General features: G+C 42.9%; 1 protein-coding gene across 10 annotated transcripts in view; it reads left to right on the top strand.

The window, feature by feature from the left end:
* The window catches only part of fli1 (Fli-1 proto-oncogene, ETS transcription factor), a 34,973-nt gene extending 12,811 nt beyond the window's left edge, over positions 1-22,162 (top strand). For 6 of the 10 annotated variants that reach the window (XM_074641499.1, XM_074641501.1, XM_074641502.1 and 3 more), the window contains 8 exons: positions 1,321-1,532; positions 1,876-2,030; positions 3,058-3,261; positions 10,752-10,820; positions 17,481-17,540; positions 17,928-17,987; positions 18,703-18,750; positions 18,913-22,162. In XM_074641499.1, coding sequence (XP_074497600.1) covers positions 1,321-1,532; positions 1,876-2,030; positions 3,058-3,261; positions 10,752-10,820; positions 17,481-17,540; positions 17,928-17,987; positions 18,703-18,750; positions 18,913-19,442 — 1,338 coding nt within the window. In that variant the 3' untranslated portion in view covers positions 19,443-22,162. The remainder of the gene's footprint in view (positions 1-1,320; positions 1,533-1,875; positions 2,031-3,057; positions 3,262-10,751; positions 10,821-17,480; positions 17,541-17,927; positions 17,988-18,702; positions 18,751-18,912) is intronic. The other 4 variants (XM_074641507.1, XM_074641504.1, XM_074641506.1 and 1 more) reach the window with 1 other exon arrangement.
* Positions 22,163-22,507: the final 345 nt, after the last annotated feature.

Genomic DNA, 22,507 nt, shown 5'->3' with positions numbered 1-22,507 from the left:
CAAGTTTCTGCGTTTGTTTTCTTTAATAAACTTACATTGCTCCAGCTGAGCCACAGCAGAGGGGTCAGTGCAGCCATGACCCCCCCTGCTTCTGTTGAGTCTTCAGCTGTGGAGGGAAGCCCAACGCTCAGACAAGACAGACACACCAGGGCATGACACAGGGGATTTTTGGGCCTCAGTGAAGTTAAGAATGGTAATGGGCGAGAGAAAATGATTACACAACCAGGAATCTGGGAAATTTGGTTTGGAATATTTTTAACTGTCAGCTGTGAGACAATAAACGTGAGAATTTTAGAAGCCATTTTGGGGGGGTTTATTCGTGAACCAATGGGTCACTACTGGTAGAATAGTTGTATGTATCGACTGATAATGTTTGTAAACCAGTACGGTGGTAGAGCCCATCCTTACTACTCTGTCGTACTCAACTGTGAGCATGATTGAAGTCATCCTAACATCAACAGGAAGCTACAGTTTCTACGTGGGTTGTGCGCACAAACTACTTTGGATGCCAGACTGCGATATGACCCATAACTGCACATAATTGCTGTAAACAAAAAATACACAAGAGATTGAAAATTTGACATCACAGGTTTCCGGGTAGTGACAAATGAAAGACTTCTAGTTCTATCTGCTCATGTATGCGAGTTTATTGTTATCATTCCTAATACGTGACTGTCTTACCACTAGCAACAGTTTGATATTTTGGGAAATATTCCTTTTTTTGCTTTCTTGCTGAGAGTTAGATGAGAAGATTGATGCCACTTTCATATCTGTCTGTTTGGAGATTCTTAGCTTAGTTTAGCTTAAGAAGCAGGGGAAAACAGCTAGCCTGGCTCTGTCCAAATGTAAAACAAACCGCCTTCATGAACCTCTAAAACTTTTTAATTAACACATTCTATTTAATTTCTTTAATACATACAAAAAAGTGTAAAGTTATGTGGCAGGCAACCAGCAGAGACTCCAGGAAGTCACTGTGCCCATCCAAAAAATAGCGAATGTAAAACCATGCCACCTATAATGTGTTAATTAGCGCGCTTTAGTGGTCTTAATGCTTTTATTATTTTAATGTCCTATTGGTTTTAAGTTGGTCTTAGTGTTTTATCACCAACTGCTGCTGTAACCTTATAATGGACAGACTTAAGTGTGGTGTTGATCTTCTTATCTAACTCTCTAAAAGAAATCAAATAAGCGTATATTCCAAAATATTGAAGTATTTATTTTAAGTGTATATTGGTTACGGCCTATTTGGAAGCTCACATACTAGCACTTGTTATGTGAGTCGAGAAAGACATACCAAGTATTTGTTCCTTCCACCTACAGGAGGCGCTATCAGTGGTGAGTGAAGACCAGTCCCTATTTGAGCCTCCATACGCTGCTGCTGCCCCTCTCCCCAAGACAGACATGACTGCATCTGGCACACAGGACTACGGCCAGACCCACAAAATCAACCCCTTACCGCCACAGCAGGAGTGGATCAACCAGCCAGGGCGGGTCAACGTCAAGAGAGAATATGAGCACATGAATGGATCCAGGTATGGCAGGACAACCACTTCCTGTGTCTTACATTAGTTTGTGTTCAGTGAGATATGAGATTTGATGTTTCTTTATTAGACATTTGGTATTCATCACTACAGTTGCTGCTATAAATGTTGTCATCTGTCATTCAACAGGCCATTTCTTTAGCCGCACTTTTTGCTTCAGTGTACTTGGCCCTGGCCAGTTTAGGGCTCATATATCCCATGCCAAAGTCAATGACTGGAAAAGAAAACCAACAACACCCAATTTATCTGCTGATAATATTTTTACAACGGTCTCGTATATGTGTGTGTGTGTGTGTGTGTGTGTGTGTGTGTGTGTGTGTGTGTGTTTGCGTAGCAGGGAGTCTCCAGTGGACTGCAGTGTGGGTAAATGCAATAAGCTTGTGGGGGGTGGCGACGCATCTCAGATGAACTATGGAAACTACATGGATGAGAAGAATGCCCCTCCCCCCAACATGACCACCAATGAGCGGAGAGTCATTGTACCTGCAGGTATGTAATAATAAAACGTATGTATATAATAAAAGGATCTGACATGAGATGGATAAGGTTGATATGTCTTAAAACCGTGTATCTGCGTATTTATACAGGTGCTAATTGCTTGTTATTTTTCTATGCTGCTGCTGCGGTTACAGACAGAATCACTCTTCTGTTTCGGTATAATTTTGCCAATGCTGTAAATGTTTTATGAGTCCCAATTCTATTTAGCTGGTTTGTGGGGTAAAGTCATTGTTCCAGTGTTTTACGTCACTCGTGGGAGCACGGCTGGATGCGTGCAGGTAGAGATGTCTGTTTGTCTGCCAGACCCATATATTTCTTCACTGGTTTTACAATTTCACAATTTGATCTTTCAGTATGTGAAATAACAGTTCGGGGAGTAACAAGTGCAGTTTCAGGGTTGCAGCTTTAGAAATGTAATTTTAACACGTAAGTTGATTACGTTGTTACACGTAGGCCAGAGAGAATGACTGTACTTTCCCAAAAATGAGCACATGTTATTCATTTAATTAAAATTAAATGGAGCCATGGTAAATTTTCCATTGTAAAGGCTACTCAAATGTTGGTGCTAAAATGATGCAAACGTCCACTCATTTATTAACCTAATAGGAGCTCCACTTGGAGGCCACTCCTTAACCACAAGTGGTGAGTTTGGGGTTTGGTTTCCAGATTGGCTGTACAGTATATCAGACTTTGGTCAAGTTGTACTTGCGAATGCAATGCAAAACATACTACAACGTTTGGACAATCACAGGAATGGATTTCAGTCTGAGTGAAAGATTATTTACCTGAATATGAGTCGTCTGGCAAATCCTATTCATGTGGTTAAAACATGACAAAGAATATTTACAACTATCTGAACAAGGTCTGTTACTGATACAGAAATGCTGTTTCCAATTTGTTCATTGCTCCCCCTGCCTTTACCTCAGTCAGATATGGGGCTCTTCCAACTCTGTCTTCCCTGGTGTCTGTCCAGGATGGAGTCAATAAACTTCCCCTCTCTTCTTCTGTCTTCCTGCAGACCCCTCGTTGTGGTCTCAGGACCATGTGCGCCAGTGGCTAGAGTGGGCCATCAAGGAGTACGGCCTGGTAGAGATCGACACAGCCATGTTTCAGAACACAGACGGCAAAGAGCTCTGCAAGATGGGCAAGGACGACTTCCTCCGGCTCACCACCATGTACAACGCCGAAGTGCTTCTCTCTCATCTCAATTACCTCAGGGAAAGTAAGTACACTTCATGAAACTTAAGTGTTCATAAACAAAAAAGTGAATCAAGAGGAACAATGGATGATAATCAAGTAATGGTTTATTGGAAAAAATATTGGACTCTAAAGTTATTAGACAGCAAAATTTGTTTGACAATTGATTGATAAAAAAAACAGAACAGAAAAATGAAAGAAAAAAGTTTAGAATATTGAAAATAATCCAATTTTTGACAGCATAAGGACAGTAAAAGGACAGCAATTTTGGTGAGCTGCATCCTGCTGTTTGTGTTTAAGTTGAAGTCTGCAATGACTGCCAAAGAATGGAAGTAAAAATCAACTTTAAGTCAAGACACAAGCCTCTTTTCATATACTTTTCTCTACTTTTGGATGAGAAGTGAGAGTGAAAAACTGCCAAACCAAAGCGAACAACATGACACTTCTTTTTTGTCACCACACTATACTCATATTACCGTCAATACACAATGAAATTGCCTTTACTGGAAACTCATTTCTCCATAATGGCTACCCAGTATTAAGCAGAGCCGTGGAAACCGAGGGGGTTTCTCTCCCTTCTCGAGATAACCATCGACTACATCCCCCACTTGACTTTGCTGCGCCTTATTCCACATGGTCCAGAAAGATGAAGCCCAGGTGCATTGCCTCAGGAATCACGCTAGGCCTTGTGTGTTCAGCACAGCAAAGAAAGTTGATCTGCAATTTGCAATGGAGGCAACTAAATTTGAGCCTCTTGCCTTTGAAGAGTTCCACGGTGCAATCCTGCTTCATATGTTTCGGCGGGGAAACAAAGCCAATTTTCTGAGGCTGTATGCAAATTACATTTTGATATAAGATGTAACATCTGGCATGGCTGCTGCTCTGAATACACAGTGATGTCTGGTTCAGACAGTAGGTATGTCTACCAAAAGAAGCAGATCAGGAGTGATGTGATTGTTGTACAAACAGAGAACAGTTTGTCCCCTGTTTGAATTCTTCGCATTCTGTACTTTAAAATAGTGAGAGCTGCTTCGGCTGCAGAATATCATGACACCACATTGGGTGGAGTGACTGATGGCTCAACTAAATTTAACATTACTCCCAAAAAATTGCGATGGGCCTCCGCGTGATGTAATGGGAACTGCATTTTGTGGGTGTCAACAGTTTTCTCTGTGCACGGCGTCTGGGCAGAGAGAGATGCTTGTCATGAGTATAACAGCCTCATTGTGCAGCGCTGCAGCGGGTGGATCTGTCTGACCGCCACTGGGCACGCTCCGCAGAGCAGTTTTCATTATGGCCACTGGCTGCGCGACTTAGCCACGGCTTAGGCGTGCTGCACCGCGACTCTGCCCATTGCTGCCCTTCTTTTGATTTAGACCTTGTGTGCTTTGGAGACAGAGGAGATGTCTCGGGAATCCTCTCCACTTGCCAGTTGAAATTGCTTTGGATCCATTCCCGACAATCAAAAAGATGAATGCTCCCGTCCCGTGCCTGGACTGACTGACCTGTTTCGGGGCAGCTCTCTGAGAAGCGAGCAGTGTGTATTATTGACACTAGAAGCCTAAGGGCAAGACGAACCATGTTAGTAAATGAACGTCTAAGGAAGACTGAGGAGGAGGAGGAGGAGGGTTGAGGCTTTATGTAGACCCTGCAGCGCTGATGATTTGGAAACTAAAGCGGCTCTCTCTTTTCCCCCCGCAGCACAAACAAACACAATCATAGACGGGGAGTAACCCCGTCCAGAAAATAGACCTCTGGCTTCACTCACGAGAGTTGGAGCTGAGCCGAGCTTCCAGGATACAGAAAAAGAGAGAGGAAGGGAAATACTTAGCCAAGCCCTGGAAGCATTAGTGATTACAGGTCATGTGATGTCTTCCTCCAACCCCATTCACTATTACCCCCCATCCTCCTCCAAAAAAAATGGATGGTCCAAGGTCCAATCATTTCATACACATCTGTGTGCATCATGTGTGCCTTTGGTTCTGTTTATTGAACCTCTGATTAACATTCCTCAGAGTCATTAAGCCCTGTACGTACACTCGGCACGGGGCAGGGACACACTTCCCCACCCTACAGCCATACCATAACAAAACATTCCTGCCACGTCATGCGCAGAAATATCGTTGAGACACCCACACACTGGTGCAACCGCGGGCACAATCTGAACATCTGTCTGGCTACCCAGCTGCTTGCAGTAACAAGGGTAGTTGCCCATGCATTATTTTGGCCTCATTGTTGGTCACTTATCCAGATTTTTATAAGTAATGGCCGCCCGCACCCCAATGTGCTTTCAATTTGGGGTGCAATTTGAGAATTTGTTCAAATTAGTCTGTCAGGGAGGGACCGCGGACTGTTTGCTTTATCGCACCCATGTAGGTCGGTTTGATACCACATGTGCTGGAAACGGAGCGGAGCAAAAAACCTCAGACAATGAAAGACCGAATCCTCCGACACACAGAGATGTGAGAAGAGACGGGGAAAAATGAAAAGGGAGTGAGGGGGGGAGAGTAACGAGACAGACAATTGAGAGCAAACCTACTGTGGATCTAAAGAAACACAAGAGCAGAAACTGGAAGAAATATATCCTTTACAGTAGTTATTTGAGGACATGGGCAGGAGGGTGTGAGCAAGAGAAACAGTTATAGAGAGCGAGTGTGAGATAGAAAAAAGAAGTCGGAGAGGGAGGGGGGGTGAGCTATTTTTTAGAAGTTTGTGGAACTGGTCCGAGGTGATTGAGTGTCTTTGGAGAATTGCAATAGTTCTGTTTCCCAGCTGTCGCCGTTGCTTGTATGTCTGGATGGATTTACAGTGAGGGAGTCAAGACAGAGAGAGAGAGAGCGAGAGAGAGAGTGATAAGTCTGGGCTTCTGCACCGCTGCTGCTTGCTCCAGAGTGGGGGACATTCTCGAGCCCTCAATAGTTTATACAGACCATAAACATCTGGGCTCGAAGGCTGAGTAGGGAAAAAGGAGGTCTGGAGAGCTCTCTCTCTCTCTCTCTCTCTCTCCCCTTTCTCCCCTCACAACATTTTTATTGAGCTCCCCTTGCATTAGTTCCTTCTATTGGCAGATTATCACTGGTGCACAGGGGCTCAACAGCCTGGCTCCGCGCCCTTTACTGTTAGCTGTCTGCTGTTAGCCACCGTAGTCTGCGGCTGCTCACTTGACTGCTGGGGTTCAGGCACTTAGCATTACACGAATTTATGTGCATATCACATTAGCATAAGCGGAGGTGGATAATAAGCAGTGGCTATTCATGTAAACACTGAGATGAGCTCAGCTTTAATTGAAGAGAGCTGCTTAGAGGTGCATAATAATTGCACTTGCAAGTGATGTTTTTGGCTGGAACGCAGAGGGCCAGCCCTACAAACGCAAAAGTCTGTCACTGAGTGAAAGGCGGGGAAACAGTCCTTTATGCAAATGAGCCCGTCCAGAGCAACGCATCCGGTTCACGAAACTTGGACCAAGCTGTCAAACCAGGCGATCTAGTTCTAAAATGAAAAAAGATTCAGAAATGGCATAGTCTATTTTTCACTTAAAATGTTTTCAGAAGTAGATTTTAGTGGATTGTTTAGCCGGAATAATTTAGCTGATTGAACGGCCCCGAATAGGGGGTGCTGCGTCCAAACATTTCTCTAACTTTCCAAAACTTACAATCTTAATTTCACACCAACTTCATGCAGCGATTGGTCAGGTGTGTGGAGGTGAGAAAGTCAGCAGGGTTTGGACTCTTATTTCGTTCTCCACACATATATTTCTGGCACTTTTCTGAGCATACCAAGGCCTTTAAGGTCAAGTAACTAAAACACTTCATCAAGGTTAGGGAGGTTACAATTTTGGTCCTCTAAAGATCGTCCAAAACAACGCTGACCATTGGTAGGAGATGGGATGTGAACAGTAAGCCCACACACTTTGTTGATCCACCCCTCCACCTTCCACATTTATTCCGTCATTTTAGGAATTCAAACAAACAACCCATTATGTCGTTCTCTGGTGAGGACTACTGGCCCAGTGTCTTTAGGAATTACATTCATATTGGACGATTCTGCACCGCAAGATTTATGTCCAATGCCAACATTCAGTGCCAATGCAGGAAGTAGCGTGCCCTTTATTTAGCAAGGCAGAAAGCAAAGTGGAGGTCATGATGTTGTGCATTTGAATTTCATATGCGAGTTTGTGCCCAGCAATGTGCCCAGCAATGAATGTTTGCTTTTTTTAAAAAACCAAACCACGGTCTTTCCCTAACCTTACCCAAGTTTTTGTGCCTAAACCAAACCAAAAGTTAACTATAGCGGTGGCAGGTCAGAAAAAAAGTTAATTGAAATATTTTTGAAATGTCATATGCAATGTGTGTTGAGTGTTTGGCAGTAACGCGTTACCTAGCAATGTGTTTCAGTAAGGTAAGGAGTGGTGTAAGGGATTACAATTTAAGTTTTGGTTCTAAATTGCTGCTACTAATCTCAATGACTCTTTCATACTTTGGCCTTTTCTGGGTCAGTTTGTTTGCCGTCTTAGTTTATTGAAGGATTGATCTCCCTTCAGTTGACTGGACATGTTGCCTTGGCACAGGGGCTGGTGGTGGTCTTCGTAGCTGAGTTGCTAACGTTAGCCACTAGTTAGCCTACATTAAGGATCCACCTGGTTTTGTCGTTTGTGACCTTGGTGCTTGTCCGCAGATTGGGCACAGACATCTCAGTGCAGACCGTTTTTTTAGTCCCTCAGCCCTATGTTCGATCAGATCAGTACCTACGCCGGTGCCATGCTATGCTATTGTTTTGATGGCCAATTATTCCGCAACCCTATGACTCGCCCTGCTCTACCTCTCATTGGCTTACCCTGATATTCTTACCCTAACGCTAAGCAATCTCACGCTTCATGTTTAAACCTAACTAACCAAACCAACATAGGGCTGAGGGAACATAGGACTGACCCCTTGTTTGTATACCTCCATCAGCCCTTTGAATCTTCAAAGGTATTTTTGTGATCTCACACATGTAAACTGTCTGGCCGGGGTGAGAGCATCTTTTCCTGTAGCGTAACCAATACTTAAATCCAGTATTTCCACAGACTGCGCTTGTGGACAAAGCTCGCAGTTGGTTCAGTAAAGAAGACGACAGCGGGGCCAAGTTTGTAGTGCTGTTGCTGAAAAGCTGGACACAGTCTGTGGAAATAGTGGATTTGAACGTTGGTTTCGAGAAGATGTTCTCACTTGAGTAATTAGTAAAGTAATGTAAATACAACATAAATAATGAATTACCTTTTTAAGCAACCTCCCCAACACTGCTAGCAAACAATGTCGTTTTCACAGTTGGGACGTCAGCTGAGAAAACGCTCATGGGCCGTTTTAGAAGGCAATGACAAATAATTTCTTTTGGTTTGGAGGACTTGTTGGAAATATCTCTCGTTCATTATGAAAGGCTGGTGAGAAGACGGGCAGTGGTGCTACTTAGCTTTATCCTATACAGCTAAAAAGGATGATTTTGGAAAGCCCATTGGCCGCCTTGAGGTGGCAAGATGCCCAAAACTGGGTGACTGGGACCCTCAGTTTGTTGACAAAGCTCAGACCACATGTTTGAGGCAACAGTATCGTATAGCTCCACAGAATAAACAGCAGGGGCCCGATGGAGGTCAGTCACAATGCTGAACAAACCCCGAAAGATCTCGATATTATGAGCGTGCAAAAACTGGAGGACAGGGCCTTTTGAAAAAGCCATCACTCATAGGAAGGAGAGAAAAGAAAATTGTTTGTGGATGTTATGTAATCTAACAGACTCTGAGCAGATGTGAGAGGAGAAGGAGAGAGAGAGTGAGGGTCTTAAAGGCTGAACACTGGCCAGTCCTCCCACTGTGCTGTCAGATTACCGGGACATGTTTGTTTTCTGAGAGAGGAAGAAGCCGTCCAAATAAATAGGCAGCACAGCCAAGACTCCCTCCACCAAACTGTCAGCTGTGGTGTCTCTCTCTCTCTCGTCTACTCCCTCACTAACTCTCCCTCTCGGTCGTACAGCAGCCCTGAATTTCTCTGTGGGATGATTTGAGGTTTTCTCAGCAATGCTGCCTGTTTGCCTGTCTGGGTCAGCCCACATATGTGGCACACAGCAGGAAAAGGGTTAACAGCCCCTTCCTCCTCCCTCCTCTCCCTCTCCCTCTTTTTTTCTGTCTGTCTGTTCATCTTTCTCTTACGCTTTCTCCCTCATTCCAAAGCTTTTGGTGGCTCGCTTGCCCCCGTGCGCTTATACACTCTGCGTGTGGAATTATTTTTGTACGGGGAGCTGCGTTTGATTGCTGTGCAGGGACCCTGCCTCATACAATGGCTCCCCTGTTCTGAGGCCCCCAGGTTTCTAAACTAGACCCAGAGCCTTGGGGGTGCCGTGGAGTAGGTAGAACTGGGAGGGGTGGGGTGTTGGGAGGTTAGAATACATTTGTGGAGCACCCCGCTCTTCCCCCCCAGCCACCCCCTAAAAAAACAGACCCCTAGTCTGCCACCATGGGCCCCTTCATCCCCCCCAACTCCACCGCCAGCAAGTTAGGTAGGGATCCTGCATCAGATCTCAAGAAAAGCACATCACAAATTCAATTCTGCTTCAGAGTTTTTGTGGTTCTTTTTCAGATTGCCCCGTTCAGAAAAGGTATCCTCCTTACTCAGCAGCTCTCCGTAGCCGTCTCAGTGCTAAAGCTTAACACTCCCCATGCAGTAGCTGCTCTTGTGTTTTCTCTGTGCATTTTTGGCTCTGTTTTTCCACTCGCTGATTTATGCCTGGGGGCAGCTAAAATTAAGAGAGCATTTTGGTGCCGCCCAGGGTGCCTGTGTAAGTGGAGGAATGCAGCGCAGAGTTCTGCTCCATAAGGTGAAATGAATAGGCGGCCATATGCAGACTCTTGCCTCTCTGACTTTATTATTCAGGAGTCAGGTTTGCAGTTAAAATGCTGACAGGCTACGGGGTTTTTCCTACGTTTAAAGGACTGCCTGTGTGCTGGTTTTGCTTATTTAGGACTAGATTTATGTATCATGAATTACTTTATTTCTGAGATTATTTTTCAAGACAAAACAGGAACAATTCAAGAAATGAAAAGGGCTCTGTAGTGCTGCTTGTCAGTGATTGAGCTGAGCCTTCTACTGCCACCTGCTGGCCTTTTGTTACACCCTTTGAGCTTTTTGTCCCAGACTTCAGGGTGAGGGTACACCACGGTTACTCTGAATTACAATTTCCCTCATAGCAAATTTATCATGATAAATATACAAATTCACATCTGTAAATAGTCTGCAAGATATCTTATTCTAAACCAAAAACTAATACAAATCATAAAATGAATGCTGAACCTTATAAGTGCAAAGATGTATCATGTGTACTGTCACTGAATGCTTCATAAAATGTAAGAATTTGTAAAAATAAATTGCACGTTTCTTATAAAGGTTTTTATATGCTGGTTTTGTGTGTAATCATTTGTTTGTATGCAGCACAGAACTGGTGGATGAGACATTGTTTTGTCTTACTATGACCTCTTTTGTCTTACAGGTAGCTCATCATTATCCTACAACACGCCATCTCACACAGACCCATCCCCACGTCTGGCTGCCAAAGAAGGTAGGAACAAATATATTTTTTTATTCTTTATTCATCCTAATATCTATTTGTGTGTTCATATTTGGGCTGATGTAACAGTTTCATATCAAGGGAGCATGGTGGCTAACCTGAAGATAAAGAGAAGAATGGGAGACAAAAAAGAAATTGACGAGAGCTTCACAGCACCTGCCAGCTTCAGACAAGCAGATACAAACAGATACACACAGAGCACACACACTTGAGAATACAGACACAAATCCAAAGCACATGCAGTCGTCACCTGACAAAGCTCTGTGCAGGTGCACCTTTTGTGTCGTTGAAATAATATGAGCCAAGCTGCTACAGCAGACTGTGCTATTCAGACCCGCTACCTGAACGTGACAACACTAGTAGCTCAGAGGGGCGGCGTATTAACAAGAAGACAAAAGCAGTGTGCTGATGAGTTCAATATACAGCAGCGGGGGCGACAACAGACGGTGAATGTGGCGACGTGGGGATTTAAGACGTGTGAATGAGGTTGTTTGTTAGAGAGACGGGCATCAGGGGCAGGTGCTGAGGCAAGTATGTGTGCGGTAAACATGGTAGAAGAGCCTGATTGGCTGCTTCAGACCAGACTGGAGTGGAAAGGAGTGTATGTGTGTGGATCTCTCCTGTGTGTATAAATGGATTAATGGCAGAAAGGTTGACAGAAGGTTAAAGGGAGAGTAGCCATTCAGTATTTGCTGGAGCGACTTTTGTCTTTGTAATAAACTCGCCACTTCTAGTGGTTCCACTGTTTTTATGATCACAATATGTTCATGAAATTTGGTTTCAAAACACACAACGTAATATATAATTTATTCTATTTTTATTTAACAAGAACAAAACATGAGTTGAGGTTATTTCACTTGTTTTGAACACAACTCAACTTTACTCAAAAATGTAATTATAGTCTTTTTTTAAAGATATTGACACACCTCTCTCAGAAGGCACATCAGCTGAAACAAATAGGAAGAATAGGTCACCTTATCTTGAGATTTGTCATGGAAAGTTTAGTGAATAAGATTTTAGGAGTGAATGTAAACATAAAAGACACATTAATATGGACGTTTTTGCTTGTGTTATTACCACAAGAGCTGCTTAGTGATTGTTTTTCACAAGTGTCTAAGCTGATCGTGAATTACTGGATCCAGTTTGCTCGTTGAATCAGCATTGACCTTGACAATTCTGTAGTAAAAGTATAAATGCAGCAGTTAAATGAGACCTGTTGCAGTGTTGGTAATGCTGCACCAGTAAAATTCTTGCCAAAGCCAAGCTGAGTTTCTAAGAACGACGCCCACAGCAGCTCTGGATGATTGTCTCTTTCCTCTGGATACCTTTTCACTCTACAAACATTATTTTGTGCTGACACAACACCAGCCTAGGCGAAGGCTGAGCTGCGCTATCTGTAAAGGAAAAAAAGCTCATCCTTTACATCGGCTATATGGTGTCACCACCAGAGACGGGAGAAAGGACTGCAATAACAGTGATAGCCTTGCTCACAGGATGAGGGGCCCTATCAAGGCAGGAAGAGAGGAAACACTAAGTCTGATAAGTGTCCGAGAATGCCCTCTGCCTCTCTCTATCTGCCCCAGTGGTGAGCGTTAGCGGGCAGGCCGCGTACTTGTTCTCGCCCGGCTTCAATACCAATAGACCAATGGGCAGGCCAGATAAGATTCTGCTCAGTCACCCCCGACCCCGGCCTTCCTGGTTCTCAGCGCCAGGTATTTGGACTGGCACGAATACGCGGTCACTCCCTTCAACAGCATTTCCCTTTCACAAGAGGTGACTTCTATTATAGGCTGCTGTAACACTGGCTGTGCCTCTAGTCGTGTCCCGTGATCGCAGCCAATGAACAGCTTCTAGCCGAGGAAAGCCTGTGTCTCCAACAGGGAGACTTTTCAAGAATTCGGAAATACGACCAAGTTATCAGATTGATACCAGTCCAATTTAAAAAATGAATCTCTTTGTTTGGAAATATTCGCATTCACCTTAAAATGATGCAACCTGTTAACCACATTTAATATCGCATAATGTTACTTTCATGCAAAATCAAGTGGAAAGGTGAAACAAGATGAAGAAAAAAAACATCAAAATTGGAGTTTGGGGGTTGTGACTCAACAATAAAAGATGTCTTGCTTCAGGAGAAGCCTTTATCAACATTTTCTCAGATCAGCAGTGCCAGATGTTCAAGTTCATATTGCCTTTCGAGAACAGTCAAATACCGTACAGGATCTTTGGGGTAGAGTAAGCACGAGCATGCAGCAGGAGACAACCCTTAATCTGCTCCAGACTCTGTGGTGTAAAATGCAATGTTATGAATAAAAGAGAGCATATAAAACACGGAATGCAGCAGCTATGAAAGGGTGTGTGTGTGTGTGTGTGTGTGTGTGTGTGTGTGTGTGTGTGTGTGTGTGTGTGTGTGTGTGTGTGTGTGTGTGTCTTGGTGTGTATCTAAAGCCTATGTCTAGTATTTGTCTGTGGATAGGCATGTGTGTGTGTGTGGGTTCCTGCATGTCTTGCTGGCATCATACAACACGTGTTATGGTGTATATGTTGGAAAGTGTATGTGTATTGTTTGTGGTATTATCGTGGTGTAAATGTTTGCATATGATACAGCTTTTCTCCCAGAGTCTTCACACCTTTTTCGATTTTTAGCTTCTGTTTTTTTTCTCTGCTGTGAAATTTTGGAATTTTATAATTCGCAGCAAGGACACTCATATTCTCCGCTGCTTCTCAGTGAATGAGGAAAGATGATGATTCACCTCTGTGAATATATTTATTTTTCTGCCAAGTCAAAGTGCAGTGCAGTTTGAAGTGTGCCGTTATGTGTACAAGCTGGCGTACATTTATGACTTTCAATTGCACCCCGTTGCATTTCGAAAATTTAAGAAAAAAGTAAATGAAAGATGCAATTCCCTCTTTAGAATAAAAATAATAACGCTAATAATGTTGCCTATAACTTGCATATGCAAGAATATCTTTATGTTTATGTGCAGCAGTGTTGCAGTCCCTTGTTTCTCTGAACATTTGATGCTTCTCTGTTCTGGTGCACCCACCGTCTCCTCACTGTGACTAACTCCTGTACTTTGCCATCATTCTCCTCCTCTTATGGCTCCTTCCTCACACAGATGGCTTTTAAAGCACCTGTATTACGGGTATTAAAAAAGTTTGCCCTGTCTGGGTCTCTCTCCCTGGCTCAGACTCCAGGGTTAAAAACAGTCCATGACTCTCTCCTCTCTTTCTCTATCTCACCCTCTCTGCTCACATGTTCTTTCTCTCCCACTCTTGTCTCCCGCTGTCTCTCTTTCTCCATTACTCTCTATGTCTCTCTCCCTCTCCGTCTAGCACTCGGGCCTTGTTTTGACTAACTGGTCCTGCAGCCGAAGTCTCCCAGGAGCGTGCACCACACCCCAGACCAGAGTGGAAACTGGCTCAAGTCGCAGTCAGAGCGAGGCCTGGAAAAATGAAGGAGGGGGATGGGGTGGGGGGGAAGAGGCGGCACTGTGTGTGCACATTCGGGTCTGTGTCTGCGTTTGTGTGGCTGGCTCGCCCCGAGTATCCCCGACCATTTGAGCTTTGTGTCCATCTGCTGCTTCTTCCTTCTTCTTCCGCTTCCCTACCTTTCACTCACTCCAATTAACCCCAAAACTGAGTATTCATGGAGTATTGTGAAAACATTGAAATGACTCTATTCTTGCTTTCATGGAGGAAAAATTCTTTTGGAAGTTGGTTTAATCTGCTGCCAACAACAACACCATGGGTATCTAAAAGATGTGGATGAGCCCATTACTGGGTTTCTCCTCCAGCCCATACCAGACAGTAGCCGGGCTGGTTTGCTGCCTTTGTTTTCTTTTCAAATTCCAAAGTTGTGTTTCGTCTGACTTTTTTTTTTCATTATTTTTCCTCCTCTTCTTTCTCTTTCAAGCCTTTTCATGCACTTAGTCACTCTGTCTCCATCCTCATCTGTCTGCTTCTCGATAAAGTCTCTTTCTCTTTCTGTGACTCCCTCACCTTCTCTCTCATCTCTCCTTCATCCGTCTGTGCTTCTCCCCCCTCCACCTCTGTTTGTAACCCCTCTCTGCACGTATGGAGGTAGCCCCGTTGTGTTTTTTTCGGGGTGGTGGAGAGTGGATGGTTGGAGGGGGGGCTGGCGGTGAGTAGAGGGGAAAAAAGGGCCAGTAAAACAAAGAGAGGTTGTCTGCAGGCGAGGCAGGCAGGAAACGCAAGTCTCCCAGGACTCTCCCCCAGTCACTGCTCCTTGGCTATCCTGCCGGCCCACACCAGATTGAACCTGACAGCCCCGCTGAGCCACGGCAGCCCGCTTGTTATTTGTCCCTCTTCTCCCTCTTTTTGTCTTTCTCTCTATTACACCCTCTTTTCTTTCATTCTTTTGATCATATTCTAATTTATTCACTTTTCTTTTGCTTTGTTGCAAGCTCATATTTTACTTCATCCATATGTTTTTGCACCGCCACTTGTGCCGTCTTCAACCTCTACTCCATTCTGAATATCCTTTATTTCAGTCACAGGGACCAGAAGCCCTCTCGACAGGAATGGGCCTTTTGCTAAAACGTCAGGGGTTAAAAGTTGAAAAGTTAGAAATTAGTGAAGAAGAGACCATGAGGTCCCTGAGCAGCTGGAAGTCTTCCCATTGGTGGATATTCTTCTAGTGAGGAATGGGAAAACAAGGCAACAAAACATCCTTTTGAAAGTAGCACAAGACACATAAAGTGGATTTGAAGTGTTTTCAGATTTTCATTGGAAGATTATGAAATGAGTAAAACAATGGACATACTTATGTGGGAGGTTTCCTGGCAACTGTTGTTTTTATGGTTGCAGAGAGATTGTAATCTAGAGTGCAGTTGTGCTGAAAGGAAAAATAAGATGTTTGACTTAATGTATTTTATTTATATTTGTTGTTTATTTAAGGAATACCAAGATTTGTCCTGAACCACAGGAGGGCAGTGTTGTGCAGTGTTTCGAGAGGGCCGTGCATGAGGTGGAAGCTGGTGATGAATGTTGGTTGATGTCACTGGATGTTCCACTGGTGTGGCTGTATGAGGTTATATGGGTCAAGATGGCACACGAAGCCCAAATGTGTTGTTGTAGCGAAGACGTTCATTTGTTTCTGACACATTAAGGCTGAAAAGCCGCTCTTACATTAAGTCATCTTTAATGTCTGTTTTGCGTACCAAACTGATGGACTTAACATATAATTAACATAAATATGATCTATAAAGTTGAGACAAATACAGGGACATATATTTAAGTGAATTTCTTTTTCTTTTTTCAATGATTGATAGCTTATCGGCGTGTGTAGTTCTTTGACCGCAAAACACGGTTGAGAATAATTTGCAAACACATAAATATTCATGTCTGCCAAACAAACACCTACACACAGAGAATGCATTTAAAGTCTGGGATCAACACACTCACTCACTTCTGAAATGTTAAAACATATTGTGATGATGATCTATTCAGGTTGATAATTAGTCATGCATATTGTGTAAAAACAATGTTTCTATGCTTGAGATGAGGACCTGATGCTCTTCATTAGCACCGCCATGCTTCACATTTGCATTAGTTATACTGCTTTGTTGCAGCAGGATTGAGTCTCCTTCTCTGTTAAGATTTAGGGATTCAAACCGCCAACTTTGATTGTTAATAAGCCTGCTTCTCAAAAATCCAGCCTACGCTGATGGGAAATGGGATTGCCTCTTGACCTTCTAACATCTTGCTCATCCCAGCAACAACCTCTGTCATCACCATTAGACTGTCTCTAGCCGCTGCCCTCTGGCAGAAACTGCTGACAAAAAGATTTGCACATCATGATAACACTGTGAATAGCATGTTGCACACAATACATTGTGAAACGTCTAGCTACAGTACGCATCATATTTCCATGTATTCTGGCAACTGTTTTTAGCCCTCAATAATACAAACCATCATCAAGGGTGCTGGCCAGGTGCACTGTGAGGTAACCAGGGTGTTTTTGAGACATTGCCAGGGGAAGGAGAACACATCCTCTGTTTTATCTGCTTGTGTCAGAGTGATTGATTGTTACTGGAAGCTGTCCAGCTTCACACTCGGTCAGGTTTGAACCGCAGACACACAGCAGGTAGAGCTCATGCAAACCGGGCCAGTTTGGCTGTTTGTCAAGGTTTCGTTGTGTGGGAAGAGGGGTGAGGGTGAATATCATGTGCATGTTTTGTCTATGTGTGTGTCTCTGTTGTACGTTAATTTGCATCAGTCCGTTTATTTGTGGTCAGAGTGTTGCAAGCTGTTCAACCAACTGTACTCTGTTAAAGATTGAGCCACCTACATTTAAACCATCACAGCGAGCCAACACTAAACCACACTAGCATGTCCAGATATCCTGTGAACAGCATCTAGAAGCACGTTGTGATAGATTTATTGTCGCCATTTGGCACTGGTCTCCCTGTTTTTGCCGTGACAGACGCAGTCCTGTGTTAGACTAACACACAATGAGATGAGACTCATTGTAGTCATAAACACACTGCGACATTTAAACATTGTAATTTGACTAAATACACAGATTTCTCATCAGACAACTGCAGAGAAGTGTATTTCTCACCCCAAATGGAAAATATTTTTAAAAAATATACTCTAAACTTCCCTTCTTTCCTCTCTCTTTTTCAGACCCTTCGTATGATGCTGTACGGCGGACAGGATGGTCAAACAACATGCACAGTGGCAAAGGTGAGGACACAAATATCAGTGTGCATTTATTGTGTGGACAATACTAGTAAGTATATGCATGGCTGTAACCTCCTGAGAGGAGGCGTGATTCTACATTTCACCTGAACTTTATCATCTGGTAGGATGTGCATATTAAAGCACCCAGATTATCTGCAAAAGCTTTTTAACCTAATCGCACTAGAGGCAGTTCCAACCTCCACAGAGTCTAGACGTGTAGGACAGACTCCTAAAGATTACAGCCAGCCAGACAGTCAAAAGAAGTCAATCCAGCCGTCAACTACCGCCTTATTTACTTTGGCCTTCAAGATGTGTAGCCTGGTTATCTGTAGCCACCCATACTTTTTATGTCTCTCGGTTATCTTCCACTGATTGCTTCTCTCTCTGCAGGTTCACCGGTGGTTACTCAGAATGTGACCAAGTCCACTGAGCAGCCAAGACCTCAGCCAGGTAATGGCTTACCTGGTGCCTTTCTTGATCTTGTATAAACACAGAGTGAAAGCTAAATGTGTTAGCATGGATATCAGTTTCCCTTTTTGCCAAAGGTTCTCCTCTTTATATTGATAGTGAAGACGGTCAAGCATGATTATTCTATGACCATAAGAGAATTGTATTCTCTAAGCTCTCTGCATCTGCTTATTTTACTGCTGTGTTGTTATGAGTCAGTAGTAGCTTAAGGCCTAATGTGTAAAAGCTAATGTAAGTAAGCACAAATCAGGACACCGTCACAGCCTCAGAAAAGCACTAAAAGAATTGTTTACAAGTGGTTCACCAGCAATTTAATAATGGACTGTTTGGAATACAGTCTATCATAAACCTTTGAGTGTTTACTAGTGTTTGTAGTTTTTTTCTGCTTCATCTATTAGCGTGTGTAATTGGTTTTCCCAGTCAGCTAATTATTTAGAGGAGAACAATAAACCAAACACACTAATACAAGACTTTAACACATAATGCTCTCTCATTTTGTTATTGTTTTTGCATATTTTGTGATATTAAGTAAAGGTATTAAAGAGGATTTTTTTAAATTATCATTATTTTATATCATCCGCTGTTGCTCAGAGACGTGTTTATTTTGTGTTCAGTCTTAACATCTAATTAGTCACATACCGTTATATGACCACAGTAATCAGCGTGTAGACCAACAATGCTCTCCCTTTGTCCACAGATCCGTACCAGATTCTGGGTCCCACCAGTAGTCGCCTAGCCAATCCAGGTGAGATTTTGAGCCCACTAATGCATCTGAATAGGCAGTTGACGTGGAAGTTTCTCAAAAATGTCCTTTCATGCAGGCCTCGCTGGATAGATAATGAGTTGTCGAGCTGTGAACAGTGAATAATGATGCATCTTCGGTCACTATTTATGTGTCCACCATCAGGTTCAGGTCAGATCCAACTGTGGCAGTTCCTCCTGGAGCTCCTGTCTGACAGCGCCAACGCCGGCTGCATCACCTGGGAGGGCACCAACGGCGAGTTCAAGATGACGGACCCGGATGAGGTGGCGCGGCGCTGGGGCGAGCGCAAGAGCAAGCCTAACATGAACTACGACAAGCTGAGCCGCGCGCTGCGCTACTACTATGACAAAAATATCATGACCAAGGTGCACGGCAAGCGCTACGCGTACAAGTTCGACTTCCACGGCATCGCTCAAGCGCTGCAGCCGCACCCCACCGAGTCCTCCATGTATAAGTACCCCTCGGACCTAGCCTATGTGCCTTCCTACCACGCCCACCAGCAGAAGGTCAACTTTGTATCCCCACACCCTCCTTCCATGCCCGTCACCTCCTCCAATTTCTTTGGACCCACCGCTCCGTACTGGAGCTCGCCCACTGCGGGCATCTACCCCAACCCAAACGTTCCCCGCCACCCTAACACCCATGTGCCGTCGCACCTGGGTAGTTACTATTAAACAACCCACTCTGATCATCCCCCATCCTCTAAAACCTCCCATTTCCCACAACAAAGTCCACAAAAAGCTGACCTGCACTCCCAATAACGCCTAACCGATAAAGACTGAGTTGATAGAGGTATTTGTCCTCTGAAGAAATTTTGCTCCTAAATGAAGGATGATAAAATTGAAGGAGATTTTTTTATTTTTTATTTGTAAGAATCTATAAACAACTGGATGCTATGGTCCAAAATGGAATACTACTTACCTTTACCAGACTAGCAACTGTTTGTTTATGCTTTTTGGACGTGCGTCTGAGTTTCCTGTGCCTTTCTCTTTCCCATCCTCCAGAAAGCTTCACCTACAGGTGTCCTTTCCAAATCCTCCCCAAACCAAAGCAGGGCAGGAGAACAAGTCGAGTCTGTCTTCCTCCTCGCCACGCTACTGTACCAGACATGGGCCTATTATTTATGGGTCTCAATCTACATCCTCCTCAGTACATCATGTACATTACGCTTTAAGCATCTGCCTTTCCTGCTTGTCTACAGCCTTGTTGGGGTTTCTTATTCCCACCACATCTAGCCTTCTGTTTCCACTGTCTCCCTCTGCTCGTCTGTCCATCTGCATCTGTTTATGTGTGTGTGGAGAGTCTTCTGGAATTCGCTGGACAAGGAGGAGCTCTCAGAGAGATGGACTTTTCTCAGCACTGAATGAAATTTGGCAACTGGAATATGCCATTCACAATTTTATTTATCCTCCAAACTGGAAGGCTAGAGAAGAGTTAAATGCCGAAGAAGGAAGCGCTGTATGTTTTGCTGACCTGGGTCAACACAGTCACATAAAAAGGCTTTCTGTGAGTTGTGTACGGAGTTCAAGATGGGCGTCGTGAACAGTTGACTCGACCGTGCTGGGGGAAGCTGAGTCAAGATGTAATTGAAGTAATTTGCAACAATAATTCAACCCAGGTCAGATGTTTTCAGGGGGCCACACACTAGGCTATTAAATGTTTGCCATGTTGTTGCCTTTCAGCCATGCCATTTCCAGATGTTTTGTTGCTCGACCATGTCAGTATTAATGTGAATGTCTTCTGGTTTGTGAAACACACGTAAAAAGGATACCCTGCGGCAAAATCAAAATTTGTCAGATGTTTTTTATTTTGTTTAATGAAAAAATGACGTCATTTTTAACACCATGTTTGCTGCACACGTCTGAATCTAAAACATGAAAGTGCCTTTTTTTTGCAAATGTGATTATGTAGATGTTATTTACACAATAAGACGTGTATGTTTGGATGTTTTTTGTCCAAAGTGCCTGACAGTGTATCCAGTTTTAGTACATGGCATAATGAGAAACAGTGCCTTAACTGCTGATTTATACCATATATTTTCTATTCATTATAGACAAAACAGCATTAAATCTTAAAATGCATAATAAGATATGTAATCATCATCTCCATGTCTCACCAGAAATCTGACAATTTTTGATTTTGAAGTGCACTCTGTCAATACTGGCTGCCACAGCGTCTCCTTCCTCTTTGTAGGCCAGTCAGGACCGTACAGGTCAGCACAGAGAGGCGGCTCAGCAGTAAGTCATGTTAATAGACATTTTACCAGGGCTGGATCCTAGTTTGAGAGCAGCATGTGTGTTTGAATGTTAGTTTCTCACTGATCTAAAGCCCAGCTAAATGCACATGAATCTCAAGTCAGAATTTCATCATCATATCAAAACATATCCATCTTCAGGTGTTCAAAGCTGTTAATAGCAAACGTATTCCTTTAGAGTAACTGAAAAATGGACACTTGAAAATAAATTACTTGGGACTAAGTAGTTTATCAGAGAACAAAACCAATAAAGTATGACGAGATGAAACAAAGAAATCCTCAGATTCGCAAACGCTGTGCGTTTGTCAGACCTATTTTTTATTATTTTATAAGCATCAGTCAACTAGGCATTAAAGCAACTTACTGTATAAATTATGCAGAGTTATTTTCATATGTGACACAGTATAAAAAGTCAAGAGAATTAATACGAGTTGACCTCGGTCAAAAATGCAAACCTTTTAAGTCCATTTCTGCTAAGTAGTTTGTTCAGCATTTTAAGCGTTTTTATATCTGTACATTTGGGCAATACATTTTAACATTTTTTGTTTTCTTGTTATTGTTATTATTTCTGAGATTCGGTTGTAACATCCAAGTGTCTTTATGTGCACGAGATATTTTTCTTATATTCCCAAAACCACAAATGCCTGCTTGAATCATAACCCAACAGCCAGGGATTCCTTCACTCTATATGCAACATGTGATTATGATGGATCGTTTCCATTGTGAATCACTTTTTATGCCAAATAGCCCTGGAATTGATAGCTTTTCCTGTGCATTAAAGAATTTCAGGTATGTTATGCAAAACAATACAAACAGTATCCACAACCAGCTTTTCCTGAAAGTTCATAGCTTTAAAACAACAAATAAAAAGGGAACTTGTAATTTGTAGCATAAAGAAATGATTCTAATGTACCCTGAACTTCCATGTTTCACAAGCATTATCAATGAAAAGGGATCTGTGCTACTTCGTATATGCAATGTATTTTGGATATCAAATATATATATAAATATATGTGTATAATTTTACAATTAACCAATGTATTATTAATATTGTCATTCCTGCAATGTATGAAGTAATACCTTTTGAAAAAGGGCTTTTGTATAGGAAAATGTGACAAAATAAATGTTTTTACCTCTCAAGTTATCTTCCATTGCCTGCCTGTGGCCTCGCCAGATGAAAACACAGTTGTCGTATTTTCAGCTATCAAAAGTAGTACAATCATGATAGTGACTTGCACATTTTGTGACAATTCTGACAGCTCATTATATATTTTCAAAGAGTATTATTCCTTAGCCTAGTTCAATTTGTTTATTACATATACTACTGTGTTCTAACACCTGCAGATAGAAAACAGCTTTTCAGCCCCTCCTCATTTAAGCCAGCTTTGTTTGTATCTGCATCAGGATACAAACAAAGCATGCATTCATTCTAACAAAACAATCTTACACTTCATATTTTTACTGACACTGACGTGTAGCTTTTTC

The sequence above is a fragment of the Sebastes fasciatus genome, chromosome 7 (genome assembly GCF_043250625.1).
Source record: "Sebastes fasciatus isolate fSebFas1 chromosome 7, fSebFas1.pri, whole genome shotgun sequence".
NCBI lineage: Eukaryota > Metazoa > Chordata > Actinopteri > Perciformes > Sebastidae > Sebastes > Sebastes fasciatus.
This window is presented reverse-complemented; position numbering and strand designations above follow the sequence as displayed.